The 17,745-nt window shown below is 37.0% G+C and overlaps 1 protein-coding gene across 1 annotated transcript; it reads left to right on the forward strand.

The window, feature by feature from the left end:
• Nucleotides 1-333: 333 nt before the first annotated feature.
• On the forward strand, nt 334-16,731 carry LOC122352595 (glutamate receptor ionotropic, NMDA 3A-like). The gene is given in 10 exon segments (XM_043250054.1): nt 334-1,627; nt 5,392-5,996; nt 9,195-9,565; nt 9,568-10,244; nt 10,330-10,475; nt 11,788-11,903; nt 12,007-12,158; nt 13,808-13,972; nt 14,135-14,205; nt 15,862-16,731. Coding segments are annotated over 10 exon segments (3,354 nt in total). The 5' UTR covers nt 334-913; the 3' UTR covers nt 16,199-16,731.
• The last annotated feature ends 1,014 nt before the right edge of the window (nt 16,732-17,745 follow it).

Below are 17,745 nucleotides of genomic sequence, written 5' to 3' on the forward strand. Positions count from 1 at the left end.
TGCGATATTCTACTTAAATCTGACTTATATTGCGAAAAGTGCTGTGCAGATAAAATGAAATTGAATTCTGTTGTTTGTCTTTTTTTTTTTTTTTTTTTTTTTTTTAAAAAGCAATTTAAAAAACACTTTGTTAACGAGATTGAAAGAACGAAATGATCTGTTTTTGCAAACGGACTCTTCGTGAAAATAAAAATAAATAAATAAATAAATACCTTTAACCCATCTAAAGCCCATCTAAATCCATCAACGTCTGCGCGTAGCAGAGGTGTGCGCGCGGCAGCGAACGGGTTAAACGCACAGCACAGCCGGTGCAATAATCTGCGCTGTTCCAGTGCCACTGTGGGAGTTTATCGGAACAATTTCACTGCGCAACATGTTTAAACTGCATTTTGAGGCATCTGAACGCTCGTTTCTATTCTGAGATAGTTTGCGAAGAACATTTTTGGAGATCCGTCTCGATTTCGCGTGATTAAATTCGGGATGGAGTGCGGTTTCGCATGCAAAAATAAATGCTAAAAATGTGTGAAAACTGTTTCTTTCGCACCCTTTGACCTCTTTTCGTTGATCTGGAAAAGCGCTTTAGGAGGGGGGTTCGCGGTTACTTTGCGTTATGGTAGCTGCCTTTTCACCTGTTTGGAGAGCGCGCAAAAACGACACCCTCTTGATTATTTCGTACCCCGAATATTTTGTCCATAAACGCTTTTGAGATGAGCGACGAGTGTTTTGCGCCGCGCCGGACATGTGCACTGCTGGCGATCCCTCAGAAGCCTGTTGGAGAGGAGCGCAACTTTGCTGCGTCTAGGAGATTCACCGGTGATCCATCATCTCTCCAGCGCTGTGCAGGAGCCACCGGGCGCGCAGGTGGACGCGGATCCCGTCGTTTCCAGAGCTTAACCGAGGCTTGTTTGGAGTAATGCCGGGCTCTTGGATCTGGGGCGCGCTGGGCAGGTCGGTGTGGCTCTCTTTACTTGCGCCAAGCGCTTTGATAATGCTCCTCGTCCCCCCGGCATCTCTGGCGCATCCACAGCCATGTCAGATTCTGAAGAGGATCGGACACACGGTGAGAGTCGGAGCCCTGCACCTGCAGCCTCGGGTCTTCAGGCGGGAGTCCCTCAGGGGGAGAGATCCGGACTGGGAAGCAGACAGAGAAACGTGGGAAGAGTGGGACGCGATCAGCCAAAGTGGGCACGAGCAAAGCTGGAGGGGTATCAGGACTAAAAGCTCAGCGAGTAACCCCCACAAGGCCTCCAAAAGTAAACCCGCGCTCAAACAAGTGGGTACGGACGCTGCGTTTCTACCTCGAGACTCTGTTATGCTCGCTACGGAGAGCCTCAATCGAGTGCCGGGGCTTTTACCCTACAACCTCACCCTTGAGATAGTCATGGCCGTGGAAGCGGGACTTGGAGAATTACCTGCTTTCTCCTTCTCCTCGTCACCCGCACCTGCCTGCGCCGACCCCGTGTCGTTTCTGCAAAGCGTTTGCCACACTGTCATCGTGCAAGGAGTTTCTGCCATCGTCGCGTTCCCGCAAAACAGGGACGAACTGGTGAAGTTGGAATTTATCGCCACGACGCTACAGATTCCGGTCATCAGCGTAGTCCAGAGCGAATTCAAACGCCAGAGTCAGGTGTGTTTATTTATTTATTTATTTATTTGATATGTTTAGTTTAGCCTGCGTATAGTTTCTGGAGCTCGCTTTGTTTTATGTAGAAACGTGAATAATGTTGAGGGACGTCGCTATTCGTTGAAATGTTCGGAGGAGTCGGATTGGAGGCGCGAGTGAACGCTATTTTAGGTTTTTGGATTATAAACTATATGCACCGCAGGCTCAGGGAATGAATCTGTGACGCGCGACCACCTGCTTCTGCAAATAAATGCGTGTTATTATCATTTGCGTTGCGTGATAGCGTGCCAGATACGAAAATGATACGTAGTTTATCAGATGTGCCCTGTACATGTTGATTTGCCCACAATTCAGCTGTCACTGTCATCAAACACTAAACTGAACAAAAATAATTCATATGAATGTAACTGATATACATATTTCATATTGCACGCAAGTTTTAAGTCTGTTATGTTGTGACTTGATTTTGCCAATGGTATGGAAAGCTTATATTTTTAAGTTGGGGTCTGATGGTTTTAAGCGGTGTGAGTCATAGTGTAGTATGTGTGTGTGTGTGTGTGTGTGTGTGTGTAGTGTATATATATATATATATATATATATATATATATATATATATATATATATATATATATATATATATATATATATATCTTTTTTAAGTGTTTATTCATTGGTAAAATTTCCAAGAGGAATCTTTCCATTAAAATTTCCATTAATGGAATCTTTGTATCATAGTGAAGAAGAAGAAAGAAAACTATTTCAAAAAAAAAATATTCTTTATTGGTATCACTGCAGGAGGCTTTATTTTGTAAGAGTGCATTTCTCATATTTAGTGCATGAATAATAAATTCAGTGCTATTTATTTGTACAACTGTTTTAATGACTGGTATCAAATATTCATTACATCTGCCTATATTTATATCTAACTGGTACTGAAGGTATCTGATTTCAGTTAGAGTGGAATTGCTTTTTTGGAATTGGAAGTTTGTCATCACTCCTCATGGATCAATGCAAACAACAAATAAAACAGCTATTTAGATGCTGACACACAGCGCCTGTTAAATGCATTTTGTCGAGCACCCTGAGGACTGAGCTGTTTGATATCTCATCTTTTGAAGTTAGCACCATCTTCTGGTCAGGTCTTTGTTTACACGGGTCGTGTAAGTTTTATCAGATTCCTGTGTGAGCTCAGAATCTGTGTCTGTTGTCTGTCCAAATAGCAATTATTCTCTCAATGCGCTCATTACGGAGCCTTTCTGATTTCGGTCAGAGCAGGAACCGCGCTCACAGATGGTGGAGAAATACAAAACTCAGAGTTTTCAACACAAAGGTTTCTGGGACCATCGCCATTTCAGTATTCCTTGAACTTTATATAGTTGGTTCTTCTCAATACTTGAGATTGCATATCATTAAATATTGATGGATGGATGGATGGATGGATGCATGAATGGATGAAAGAAAAGGAATACTTTCAATATAAACAGCAGACATTACCATGTGTTACTGGATATAAATGAAGGATCTAAAATGTGAAAAAAGTCTACAGTTTGATGATGATGTAGTAATTGCCTGTTTATTAAAATATCAGCTGCAAAACAGCCCAAAGGGAAAATCATTGTCAAGGTTTTACAAAAACATGAGTTTAAATAGAAAGCCTACTGAGATTTTAATGTGCATTTAAATTAGGAATGCAGTACCATTTTAATTTTTGCAACACCAAGACACACATAGCATTTACTTTCCAGAACTTGGCATTGATTGATCGAATGATTGATTGATTTACTTCTTTGTTTGTTTGTGGTCGGTTACGGTTGTGTTTAATAGTTGTATGAATTGTGCTTTTAGTAAACATTGCAAACCCCCTCATCTGGTATGTAGAAGGTAACAACAATACATTTTACTGTAACACTGAAAATTAGATGTCCGTATTATTAAAGACCATTACAACAACTGTATTATTTTACGTCATTGGTGGTTACATCATTTATCATTCTCAGTTCCTTCTGGGATATTTCGAAGGTTTCAAGGTTATGAGAAGACAAACCGAAAGTCCATCAAGCCATTCTCCACAGGCCAAAAGAACTGGGGTGTATCAAATCACCCATCTTTACCCATTCATCTTCAAAGCTGCTGGAAACGCACATAATTGTATCACCCTCTAGTGCTTTTTTATGACACAGCAGTAATATCTGGCTGTGTCCCAGCTTGCAAATCATCTAATGACACGGGCTCCTTCAAGATAAAACATACTCGGGATGATGTAGCCACTCAAAACCTCTTAAGTGTCTCTTCTTAACTTGTTAGTGGTACTTATTACTCTCCCACCGGTTAGGCCAATTTCATGACAACTTCTACTGAAAATAAGTCTGACTTTGTTTAGACATCTTGAGATAAATCCCTGGAAAGCTTTCCTTAATCAATTCTGATTAGCCGGTTTTCTGCCATCGCATAATTGCAGCCCCTGGGGAAATTAAATGGCTTGGCTAAACATTTCATCTGACTGTGTCTGTTAAGGTCTTGATTTCCTTAGCAGGACAATGTCAGGTTATTAATAGCTATTATATCATCAGAACATTGAGATCCCAGACCTCACATAATGAATGTTTCTGGATGTCCTTAATGAGCAACGATTAGATGTTCATTCCATATCTGAAAAACTCCACATCCATATTTTGCTGGGAATGCCTGAGATTCAGTATTGTCCCGGCCAGGGTTGCCAGGTCAGTGAAACAAAACCAGCCCATCTGGTACCCAACTACTAACCACTAGCCCAATCACATTCCTGCTTTAAAGGGTTAAACCTCACGTGAACAAAAAAGGCTTTCAGAGGATTCATCAACTTTCAAATGCGTTGAACTAGTTTGAGATGCTAAAGTAGATGCATTTCTATTGCCATCCATCATAAATGGAACCAGAAAGCGCTTAAAGTAATTGTTTGCAGAAGCAAAGAATTGCACACTTGGACGTCATGTTGGAAATCTTAATGTTTGTTTTCCTCAGAGGGGAATCTGTTTTAGAAACTCAATCTGCAAACAGAAAGAGACTGTCCATCAAATCATGCATTTAAGATAAATATCTATTGGGCTTAAAACTCACGCCTTCCCTCTGTTTGGCAGACATGAAGAGATGTGAAAAATCAACTACATGGAGAATTGCCTGAAAGAGTAGTCAACCGATCTGTTTAAGGAAGTGCTGTATAATTAGGCTGGCTTTAGTTTCACCTGAGCCCAAGCTGTCGTGTTTTTGACGTGTCTTAGACTAGAATTCAGAGTTTTAAGATGCGTTTTTTTTAAGTTTTACTAGTTTTAAGTTGACATGCAGTCTTAAAAATGCTAAATACAACCTGATGGCTTAAAAAGGCCACCTGCATATACTAAAAGATCCATTCAAAGCATCGTAATTACCATAATTACTATAGATGACGACTTGAATGGTTTAGTCTGGGCAGTTCATGTCCTCAGACTCAGAATTATTACTGACGAAATGAATCTACATAATTTAAGGTACAAAAAACAAGCAGTAGCCATTGTGCAAATGGCTTATTAATAAAGTTTTATTTAGCAGGTTTACGAGTTGTAATTCTAAATTATGCGAGGACGTAAACCTTTTACAGGTTGTGTTATAATGAAATTGAAAATGTTATGCCAGATACGCAATATAATACTGCCATGAATCAGGACTTTAATCTCAATGAACTAGTTGAATGACCGACAAGATTCAAAGTATAACTCTTTGTAACAATAACCTCATTTGTTTCTTCCCAACAGAACACACTTCATTTCCAGATGGCAATGCAAAATCCTCAAACCTCTCAAGCAAATCTCATCTTCTCCCTGCTGTCCATGAATAACTGGTATGATGTCAGTCTGGTGATGTGTCAACAGATGAATATTTCAGACTTTGTTTTCTTGCTCCACAACAACTCCAAATTTCATCTGGGGACAGTTCTCAAGATATCCACCAACGGCAGCTCCAAAAGTGACTTTCAAATGTCACTGCAAGTTCAACTGGAGTCCATCAAGGACTCGACATCCACTATAGTGACCTTTGGATGTGACATCAAGGATATAAGGAGAATTTTTACTACCATTGCAAAGTTTGGTCTGATTCTTCCCGATTACCACTGGATTATAGGAGACTCTCAGAATGTGGAGGAATTACGGACAGAGGGGCTGCCCATGGGTCTTCTTGCACATGGTGGTATGGGTGAGCCCTCGCTGGATCATTACGTCCAGGATGCTTTGGAGCTGGTGGCACGAGCGGTGGGTTCGGCTGCCACTGTGTCTCCAGAACTGGCACTGATCCCTGGCATCACAAATTGCCTGGCAAGACTTGAGACTAAAAATCTCACATCGGGAACCTTTCTTTCCAGGTATTTTATCTGAAACACTGCTTGATGTTTAATAATACTTATGATATTAGCTGGTTAAACGACATCACATGCTCCAGATGTGAAGTGTCCAACCAGAAAAATACACTTATAAAAAAAAAACACTGGTATCGAAGAACCTCAGTTTTAAATACATTGACACAATATTGGCATTTTCAAAAATGTTCAATTCTTTATTATTTTCTTAATTATCTGAACGTACAATATGTCAAAGAAAGAACTTTTAACTCTACTTTTTTCATGGAGCTTCATGCATTCTTACAAATGGAATTAATGTGAGTGTTTCCATTATAAAAAGTAATTTTAAATATAATTTGATTTGTATCTGGATCAAAACATAGAGTTGTGTCCAGCAAAGCCAAAAAATCATATCAGTCAGCACACAACAGAAGCTTAAGAAAACTCTCAGTTAGTCAGTCATTATATTTTTTGTTAAGAAAACCTACTTGATCTGGCTTCAGAAGAATTATCCTGCTTTACCCGTTTTTATCATTTAAAGAGAATGTAAAGGTTAGTTTTACAGAAGTCGCCAAGAAGTATCAGATTTAGTCAGCATTATATTTAATGGCAAAAACCCTGATCTGCTTCAGCATCATTATCAGAGACATAAAGGAAGTTTTACTATGATACATTTTTAAAAAATTCTGACTGAGGTAGTCTGTAGGAAGAAAGTCATATACACCTAGGATGGCTTCAGGGTGAGTAAAATATGGGGTAATTTACATTTTTGGGTGAATTTTTCCTTTAAGGGAGCATCACAGTTAAAGTTTGCATATCTCATAATGCATTCCGTTTTAAATTATTAATAAAAATAGCTCAGTCAAATGTAAAAAACAACTATTCTGCCCAGTATTTAAGTTTGCAATGCTAGTTTAGAGTGTTTTGTCATCAGCTTAGAAATATATTAATTGCAATCATTTGCATCCAAAGTAAAAGTTTTTGTTTATAATATAATAGACCTAGCTGTGGAGTTTTTGCCTCTGTAGTGGGCATTATATTGTTGTGGATTTCTCTGAGGCCGTCACAGTTTAAGCCTAGATGTCCTGTACAGAGCAAATTCGGGTCTTTTCTGAGATATCAAATGATTGGAAGTTTCACCATGACCACACCTTCTCCTAGGTCTTTAAAAATGGCTCAAATTAATTTAGGGAAAAATGTACATATTTATGGAAATATGATTATATTTTGCAATTGTCACTTAAATCTAAATAGTTTTAATTTTTTTTTTTGTCATAAAGCAACATCTCAGGAAAATGTTAAAGGGATTTCAATTAAAATTGTACTTCCTGTTATGAAACAGAACATCACTTCTCCACTAAAAATTGATTGGTGAAAAAAGTACATTGTTTTTGCCTTCTTGATTTCTATTAATGCCATTGAATTTAAAAAAAAAACTGAGTACTGGTCGACATAGGCCATAGGACAGAAGACATGGGATAAAATAGGATTTTTTTTTTTTTCCAAAATTAAAAAAAAACAATTCTGATACTTTGTGGGTATGTAAATTGTTCCAAATCAGTCATTATTTAAAATCCATTTCATTTGTAATGCTGCCTTTTAGAAGGCAGTACGCAATAAGGCAAAAACTGAGCTGCTCTTCCAGCCTTTCAGAAAGGTTAGTTTTCACATGATATAGGCAGCTAGAAATTACTGAACATGAATTATATAAAAAAACATCCGAATTATATAGCGACTTCTGATGAAATGAACCAGTGACTATATTTTGCACGTCTGCTTATTCTATTAGGATTATCCTCTTCATCCACAGTCGAGAGGGCCTTTTTTGAATATGTCAACAGAATTGAGCAAAAAGCAAAGAAAACATTCTCATAGTGAGCAAGAAAAAGACTGTGGTTAGTGCTATGAAAAGCAGTAAGACAGGACATTAGCCTGGTGGCAAACATGCACTGAGAGACAGCATATCAAGAGCATTTACTCCAACACTGCACTGTCAGGAAACAACTCCGCCAACTTCCAAGCAAACTACCTCAGGGCTTAAATTTCACATGCTCAGCACTCCTATCATTACTGATTTAAAAGAGTTACCGTTAGCTACACCACTGCAGAACAAAAATAAAAAACTGAATCGAAGAGAAAAATACAAGACCAGTAATAATATTACCTAAACTGAAGGGTCAGTCAAGAAGCTAAATGCTATAGCACATCTTACCCATCTGTGAGATTGAAGCGTTAAAGATAAAATGACAAGGCATTCATACATTTAACTTTTGTGTCGCTACACATTTTCAAAGGCAACAGAATATCCACTAAAAACAATCACTGTAAGGCTTTAGATTTTCAAGTCAATAATAATTTGCAGTTATTATTCTAATACGACATCTTACTGAACATCTTACTAAACAATATATAGCTTAGTTTGTCATTTGTGATTAGAATACCAATTTATTTTTACTTAGCTATATATTGTAAGCTGTGGTAGACGCAGTTTTGCCTTGTTCAGAGTAATATGCACTGATGGATAGCACAGTCTATTTACAGCAAGAATAATAACTTCTGTGTAATAATAGGTATATTAGCGTTCACACCAAAGCACAATAACAATCTGTGTATTATAGGTGTGTTGCAGATTTGTCATCTGCTGCTTTAAATGCTGCTTTAAATGGATTCTGATCGGTTAAAAAAATATCCATATTTGAGCTATTGAAAGTCAAGGTGGATTCTGATCGAAAGAGAATGAAACTAAATGCAAAATTATCCAAAAGTATTTCAAAGAAATGTTGAAGGTTTTCATATTTTCTATCTGGTTTTCTTATGCTAGATAAGGACATTTTCTACAGTAAACAAACACGGAGACATACCCTAGAGGCACCTGCTCAATGCAATTTTTAATATAACTCTGACTCGATTTTTCTGAAAGAAGAAAGCAATAAAAAGCCAAGGATGCCTCGATGATGAGTAAAAGACAGGTTATTTTTTATTTTTGGGTAAACTAACCCTTTAAAGCTGAGGTGAGAAATTCCCTATTCTCAAATAATTTGCATAATTATTTACACTTTATAGTTATAGTTATCATCTTTGGTGTGAACATACCTTTTAGATCAGAGAAATTTAGTTTTAAAAGTAAATCAGGTCCATTTTTTTATTTTCATGGCAGAATCAGTTTAGATGAACATCTATGTATTGTAACCTATTGATATGTGATTTGCTCTTAATTTTTAGATACATGACCAGCACGTCTTTCGATGGCCTGAGCGGCTACGTCAATGTTCAAGAGGAATCGACCATCATCTCTGAAAGCCATCACTTCATCTGGAATCTCCAGCACGACCCAATAGGCAAGCCCATGTGGACGCGCCTCGGCAGCTGGAAGCAAGGCAAAGTGGTTATGGATTACGGTGTTTGGCCTAATAAGAGACAGTCTCAGCCAGGAGCGGACTGGAAGCATTCCTCACGTCTACACTTGCGTGTCGTCACCCTGGTAGAGCATCCGTTCGTCTTCACCCGAGACGTTGATGAGGAAGGCCTGTGCCCCGCTGGCCAGCTGTGCCTTGACCCCCTAACAAACGACACAGCCTTATTGGAAAGCCTTTTCAGGGTTTACAAGGTGCCAACGACAGCGTCCCCATGGAGTTTAAAAAATGCTGTTATGGATATTGCATTGATCTTTTGGAGAAGCTGGCGGAAGACATGGGGTTTGACTTTGACCTCTATATTGTGGGAGATGGCAAATATGGAGCTTACAAGAATGGACGCTGGACGGGGCTGGTCGGGGACCTCATGAGTGGTGCGGCTCATCTGGCCGTCACGTCTTTTAGCATCAACTCAGCACGCAGTCAGGTCATCGACCTCACCAGCCCCTTCTTCTCCACCAGTCTGGGAATCCTGGTCAGGACTAGGGATACCGCCGCTCCCATCGGTGCCTTCATGTGGCCCCTGCACTGGAGTATGTGGCTGGGAATATTTGTGTCTTTACACGTGACGGCCGTGTTCTTGACCTTGTACGAGTGGAAAAGCCCATTTGGCATGACTCCGAGAGGAAGGAACAGGGACCGTGTATTTTCTTTCTCCTCTGCCCTAAACGTTTGCTACGCAATCTTATTTGGCAGGACTGCCGCCATTAAGCCGCCAAAGTGTTGGACCGGCCGATTCCTCATGAACCTCTGGGCCATTTTCTGTTTGTTCTGCCTGTCAACGTACACGGCTAATCTCGCCGCTGTTATGGTCGGTGAAAAAACCTATGAGCAACTCTCAGGTATACATGATCCCAAGGTAAGAGCAACTTGAGTTTATCATTTTTAAATTATGTCAATGACTGGCATGCTTAGAGGTTACAAATGTACTCTTGCTTTTCAAGCTCCACCATCCATCACAAGGTTTCCGCTTCGGAACCGTTCGGGAGAGCAGCGCTGAGGACTATGTGAAAAAAAGCTTCCCAGAGATGCATGAATACATGAGACGATATAATGTCCCTGCAACCCCTGATGGGATAGATCATCTTAAGTAAGTCGTAATCGTTATTGCAAAGTGGCATCGATCATTGAAGCTGCACTAATTCATTGGATGCCCTCTACCATGTCCTTCTTAGATGGCTTTGGCCTTCTTGCAGTGTCTTGCAAATCCATGTGGTTTCACTGTATAAGACCGAGAGTGAATATACTTGACTAATGTTTAGACTGTGTTGAAAACACACTTTTCTGCTGATTGAATAATCTGCTGAAAAGATGCAAAAAAATTTCCTTATTATTATTAACTGCATTGCTGAGTTGTCTGACAAAACATTCAAAAACATTCTAAATATTAAGCAATATATATATATATATATATATATATATATATATATATATATATATATATATATATATATATATATATTAAAAATCATATATATTTTTTTAATTAAAAATGTCAGATGTTTAAATGTATTTTATATTAAAAACGTTTTATTTAATTTTAATTACATTTTTAATTTGTCCAAAATATGTTTATTTAAAATATATTTGGAATTTATTCAAATTATACATATATTTACCATTCATATACTTAAATATATTTAGATAAACAATATAAATATATTTACATTTATGTTGTTTACAAATGTATTGACATATGGTCATCAAAACAACAGAGATGTGCTGCTGAACAGCGATTCATGTTGGGGAAGCATTTTTTTAATTTAAGGACACCACCAAAGCACCCCAACCCCAAAAACCCTAGGATAAGATATTGGAAAAGGATACTTATTATTACTTATTTTTAATCATTGTAGAAATGACCCGAGCACATAATCTAGTGCCAAGAGTCTCCAGATGTCACTTGAGTCTTCGACAGGCCACGCTTAACTAAATTTAGAAGAGGTTTTCCTCCTTTCATATCCTCTGTTGCAAGTCTGAAACTCCTCTTTTGAGTTTCCACAACCTTCAGGACATGATTTGATGCAGTCCTCAAATCAGACAGCATACTCCAAAATATTGCCACAGTGTATAATTCCTTCAAGCAGGGCAGAATGAATAGATTTCAGGAGAAGTAGATGAAATTTGCAATATTTTCCTAAGAAGGTTAGCCAGGTCTCTCCTTTTAAATCAACCCAGCACGTGTTTTTGCCAGATAACATACATTTTGAATCGCATAGAATAAACAAGAATGTAACTGCTAGTAGAAATTGGCCTTCTGTGTTATCTTCTAAAAGTGCGTAAGTATCAAAACATCAAAACCAATTTTAAAAGTTCGTATTGTGACGACATAGACAAAATGTCTTGAATGCGGCAAATATATGTGTCACTATATAATAGCAAACTGTGTGATTCTATTTCAGGGATGATCCCCAAAAGCTGGATGCTTTTATAATGGACAAAGCGCTTTTAGACTATGAAGTGTCTATTGATGCAGACTGCAAGATGCTGACGGTGGGGAAACCTTTTGCGATTGAAGGCCAGTACATTAATGTTTCTAAGTTGTTATTGTTTCTAAGTGATTCAGTGAATGAATTTCTGTGCACATGCTGATAAAGAAAATGTTTCCCATCCGTCCACAGGTTATGGCATTGGGCTCAAACAGAACTCTCCTCTGACCTCAAATATCTCTGAGCTGGTCAGTCAGTACAAATCTGACGGTTTTATGGACATGCTGCATGATAAGTGGTATAAGGTCGTACCCTGCGGTAAAAGAAGCTTCGCAGTCACAGAGGTCAGTCTGATACAAACTTAAAAATCAGAGATGCTATCATTTTGATGATGTTCACTCAAGAAAGTGCCTCTGCCTAAATCGTACGATGATACTTTCCTTTCGTATCGGGGGCTTCGGTTACGAAGTGTGTTTGATCGTAGAATGTGTGTGCGATTAAATCCACGCAAACACATTTATAAAAAACGTCTTTGATGTGGAAAAGTTCTCAGCGTCCCGTCAGAGTCTGAGCAGACGTACGTACGCTTTATTGTCTTGAGTATTGCAGGTTTTTGAAAATGCAAGCTGCTCTAAATTATGATGATTGCTGATGTTTTATGCGTTGATGATATTGATTAGGAAATTCTGAAACCATTTATATGTGCCCAAGTTCAAGATCATGTGCGTTTCATAGATTTCACATCTGAAAGAGATGCAGACGCATGAATTTTATTAGCATGCAATCATTTATCTGATAGAGTTCAAATTTAGGAAGGTTTCTGTGCAACATTTTATAAACGAAACCCCAAGAGTGGGACTGAAAATCTTAAACATCCTTTTATAATTAATTGATGTTAATGGACCGTTCAGACAAAATGTGTTTTTCCTTTGCCTAATCAGAAGACCATGGAGGCCGGGCAAGCTTTGCAAACTTTCGTTTGCAGTAACAAGATGCACTTGTTTTAAACCTTGTTTGAAATACTTTTTCATATTGCATTTTACATTCAAATATGCATTCTGTGTGAACAGCCCCTTTTTATTATTTATTATTTGTATTATTTATTTTTTTGTGAAAGTAAAATGTATTTTATTATTACTTTTATTATTATTATTTAAGCCAGTTTAACACGTTAACTAGGTTATTTAGTTAAAATACTTGAACACAGTTAACGCACTGCCCAGTAAATAAGAAGTTATTAGGTAAATAATAAGATATATTAGCTATATATATATATATATATATATATATATATATATATATATATATATATATATATATATATATATATATATATATAAAGTGTTTATATGTGCTCAGTTTTGCAAAGAGCATATTACTTTTAAAGCCATAGCAGAATTGCTGCATGTCTCTTAGCAACACAGCAGTGTTTAGTTTCTGAATGAATCTGCGTTTTTGAATGAATCCTTTAAGGATCGTCCAATGAATAGAATGTTCAAGAGTGTCGCTTTTTTGTCAATTTGTCCCTGTTGTTCTTGTTCGTTTCACGTCACATTAAAAACAGCTTATTAACACAACATTTTATTCTAATGAGAAGTTACTCCATTTATTTGCTTACTTTTCGTCATCATTTACGAACCGATTTATCGTTCAATTCATGCATTATTTTCATTCTTCAATCACAAATGTTTCGTCTGCTTGTTCGATTGAGCTAGGGATTTGAGAGCTCCGGTAAAGAGGAACGTTTTCAGAGGATAATAACTATGATTTCTTCCTCGTAGATGACTTGGAATAGAGTGCACAAGTCATTCAAACTACTTCTGCAATGGTTTAACGGCGTTAATCTTTCTTTGCCGTGGTGTTATACTTATAGGCAACTCATTTTGTGTCTCACAGAATAAGCTAAACAATATGGAACTAAATACTGACAAAGTTTCATTCATGGCTGAACTATTCCTCTTATCTAACCTTGGCTTTCTGTTGTCGTCCTCAGACATTGCAGATGGGGATAAAGCACTTCTCAGGGTTATTTGTCATGCTGTGCGTCGGAGTGGCCCTGTCTCTGCTCACCACACTGGGTGAACACATCGTCCATCGCTGGCTGATACCCAGAATGCAGCAGTCGTCACAGCATAAGTACTGGCTCCACACCAGTCAAGTGAGTTCATCCGCACTGTTCCACACTGGTTTTTATTGCACATAATTATATGTCATTTTGGTGACACGTTGTAACATTAAAAGGAAGCTTTGCTCATTACTCACTTTGTAATTCTCAACGCCGCTTTTCTTTAATAACACTTAATTTAATTGTTTTTTTCAGCGATTGCATCGAGCACTTAACCCGACTTTCAAAGAAGACAAATTACAGACGATTGCAAAACCCGAGAAAAGGTAAACTGCTTTCATAACAAGTGAGCTTTTAAATAAGCATTCAAGCAACACTGAATTGAAGTGCCAAAGTAGTGTGTAATTCTCAGAAAAGTTTTTTTCAAAGCCTTGTGAAAAATGAAATTTAAATGGATTGATCTTTTTGACACCTTATGAATTAAACTAAATAAAGTTTCTCTTACAAGCTTTACCAGTTTTTTGTTGTAAGATGCTTTATATGCTTAACCTATTGCTAAGTACTGTTCACTTCTGACATGTTATTAGTAATTTGAATTTTAAAATATCTCACCACTCTAAACAGTTATTTGCTATTTATATATTACTATATATTATTATTCATGATTGTTTAGAATTTAGTATATATATATATATATATATATATATATATATATATATATATATATATATATATATATATATATATATAATATTGTATAATTTAAGCTTTCTTTTCATTTAAAAATGCACTTGCTCCTATCTTTCATGTAATTACAAAAACAGTAACTTTCAAACTTCAAAAATGGCATAAAGCATGAAAGTAGCACTTTTTTTAAAGTCAGTATTTGTTGATCTTTATCAGACTAGTTTTATGAAACAGATTAGGCAGTTTAATCCAGTTTAGGCCATTTAATCACAACATTTTCTCAGACATGAAAATATCCAAATGATGTTTCATTAGTTACCCTTTGAAATAATTATTTTAAAAAAATCTGAAAACTATATGAAAAATTGTGTTTAATGTCGCAATTGTGAGAGGTAGGATATGGTGAGTAATGAAATCACATATTTCTTGAAAAAATTATATATATCATATATACATACTATGTCATGCAACATTTTTTGTTGAAAAAATCAACAAAATTCATCCATCACATATTTTAAAACTGTTACTTTTTTGTAAATTTTTCAAAATGTTTAAATCAAATTTTTAAATAAATGCTATGACAACATTATTAATGTGCAATTTTTGTAGCATTGGAATTTTTCATTAAGCACGATATTTTGGCATTTTTTAGTACAACTGCAATTGGATTGTGAAGCATAAAGTTCACCGTTATCCCAACGGTCACTACTGTGACCATCAAGACGGACTATGTCCACACTCAACAAAAATAAATATATGCGAATATATATATTAATACTAGAGACCCTAAAGATAATGTGTACCAAAAATCTTTGTCATATCTTTATGTTAACATACTTTACTAGCCCTTCGTTTTGGAGCTTTGATGCAGTTATCATCTTCACAAGGTGCAGACAGAAAATAAACGGCTCAAGTCATGTGACAATTTATACTAATCATGTGAAACTTCACATATTTCATCATATTTTCGATATTTATTTTATGATCACTATTGTGACCGGTGGGATTAAATGGGTTAATTTAATATTTGACTTACAAGAACATTTAATTCATGATGGCTGCATCTCTCATGAACAAGCCAAGAAAATTTTAAGATTTTAAGCCATTATAATGCTTCGGAAACACACAAATAAAAACATATCAGTTTTGTAGCAAATGCAGGGAAAAGACTGTCCAGAAGAAAGTCCTAGTAAATAATGATTTTTATTACTGGAACAGCTATAACTTTCCATAATATGCTTCCTAAAATCCAGCTTATATGTTGATAATGTGGTATCATTCTTGTCCCTATTAAGCTGCAATGTTGGAAATAACCAACAAATGCCATGGAACTCTTTGGGAACCTCCAACTGCAACAGACGAAAACTGTCCAATCAAGAGGGACAACAAAATGACCTGGAATGTTCTCACTGTAAGGAGCTGCTGTCCCCACAGGACAAGAGACAGCTTCCATTGCAGGCCACATCCAACGGAAGAACCGACTTGCTGGGCCTTTCCCAGAACCCCATAGTACAGGAACTGACAGACCTGGAAACACAAATTCAGCTTATCAAAAAGCAACTACAGCTTGCCATGAAGAAGAAAAAAGAGCTGGAACAGTATCAGAAGACAAAGACTTCAGCCGAGTCCTAGACCCGTTGGAGATTTGGCTGGTGTTTTATGGGTTACATTGTTCAAAAGCCTGGACCTACCGGTTGATTATTTCAATGGCGGCTCCTAAGGGAAGCGAGACTTTCTCTGCACATTCTCTGAAGTGCTTTTTTATTTGGATGTTTTTTTGGTTTGATTCTTCATTGAACTGAACTTGAAAAAAAGGACAGAAGAGAAGTAATGAAGTCGCATATATAAATTGGATATAAGCAGTGTGTATTTCTGTATTCCCAGAAGTTACATTCTGAGGATAACCTGATTTTATGCAGCGACGTGGAAAAAGACAGTGCATAACTGCCTAAAGGGAAGACATTTATGTGTCAAAATGACATTTATTTAAGGTGTCAAACTGTGATGTATGATAGCGTCTCCTGCATATTGATACACAGTGCTGAGAACATTTTTTTAAGAAGAAAGCCGTGCTGTCGTCTCTCTGGAGTTGTAACGAGAAAGTGCTAACCTTGAACACACGCTGTTAACCTTGAATTGTTATGTTTCTATGAATTAAAATGGCTTTGAGATATATGTCTTTGAGATTAGGTTCTTTCAAATCTTCTTAAATTAGTTTCACGTCTACATTTGCAATATAGCAAACTAATTTTCTAAATGGAATTGTATTTATATTCTATTTTGGTAACACTTTACAATAAGGGTACATGAATAATAATACACTAATTACTTAATTAATACTTAAGTTATCGCATGACATCTTCAGATTTGTCATAAACACTGGGTGGTATAAGATAAGTTGATCCTCCTCATCAGGTGTCAAAAATACTAAATTGGAGTGCGCCATTAATGAGTGTCCCACCAGAAACAAAACCTACACACTGTAGTCCCGTTTATTCAAAAAATATACAATTATTGATCGATGAAGGTATTAATTCCATTAATTAGACAGATATGTTAAATCAAACGAAAAAATGCAGAACAACCAATAACTAATTCTACGAACAACAATTTAGGGACTGCAGTGTGTGTTTGTTTCTGGTTACTGGGACACAGCATCTGGAAATTTTCAAAAGATGTAATAAACCAAGCCGCTTAAGCTAGCATCTCTAGCCCCAGCTAAAGTCTGGGTTCATAATAATGTTGAGCAAGCAGGCAGGGATTTTGATCTGTGCGCAGGGTGTTTGTTAAAGTAACCAAGCAAACAAAAACCAGTAAGCAAGCGGGAAACATAGAAAAATAATACAGAACAGCATTTTAGCAGTGTGAGGACGTCTGTGGGGATATGTTGTCTAATCAGTTATTGGTTTTTATATTTAATATTCATTTACATTTTCACAAGGTTAACAAAAGGGAGTCCATTTAAGGGATAAAGAAATGATGTCATTAATTACTCACCGTCATGTCGTTCCAAACCAATAAGACCTTCATTCATCTTCAGAACACAAATGAAGATGTTTTGGACTTAATCAGAGAACCTTCTGATCCTCTCATAGACAGAAAGGGTCCTCACACATTCAAGGCCCAGAAAACATTGTCAAAGCAGTCCACATGACATCAGTGGTTCAATCGTAATGTTA

This window comes from Puntigrus tetrazona, chromosome 10 (assembly GCF_018831695.1).
Source record: "Puntigrus tetrazona isolate hp1 chromosome 10, ASM1883169v1, whole genome shotgun sequence".
In the NCBI taxonomy this organism is placed as follows: domain Eukaryota; kingdom Metazoa; phylum Chordata; class Actinopteri; order Cypriniformes; family Cyprinidae; genus Puntigrus; species Puntigrus tetrazona.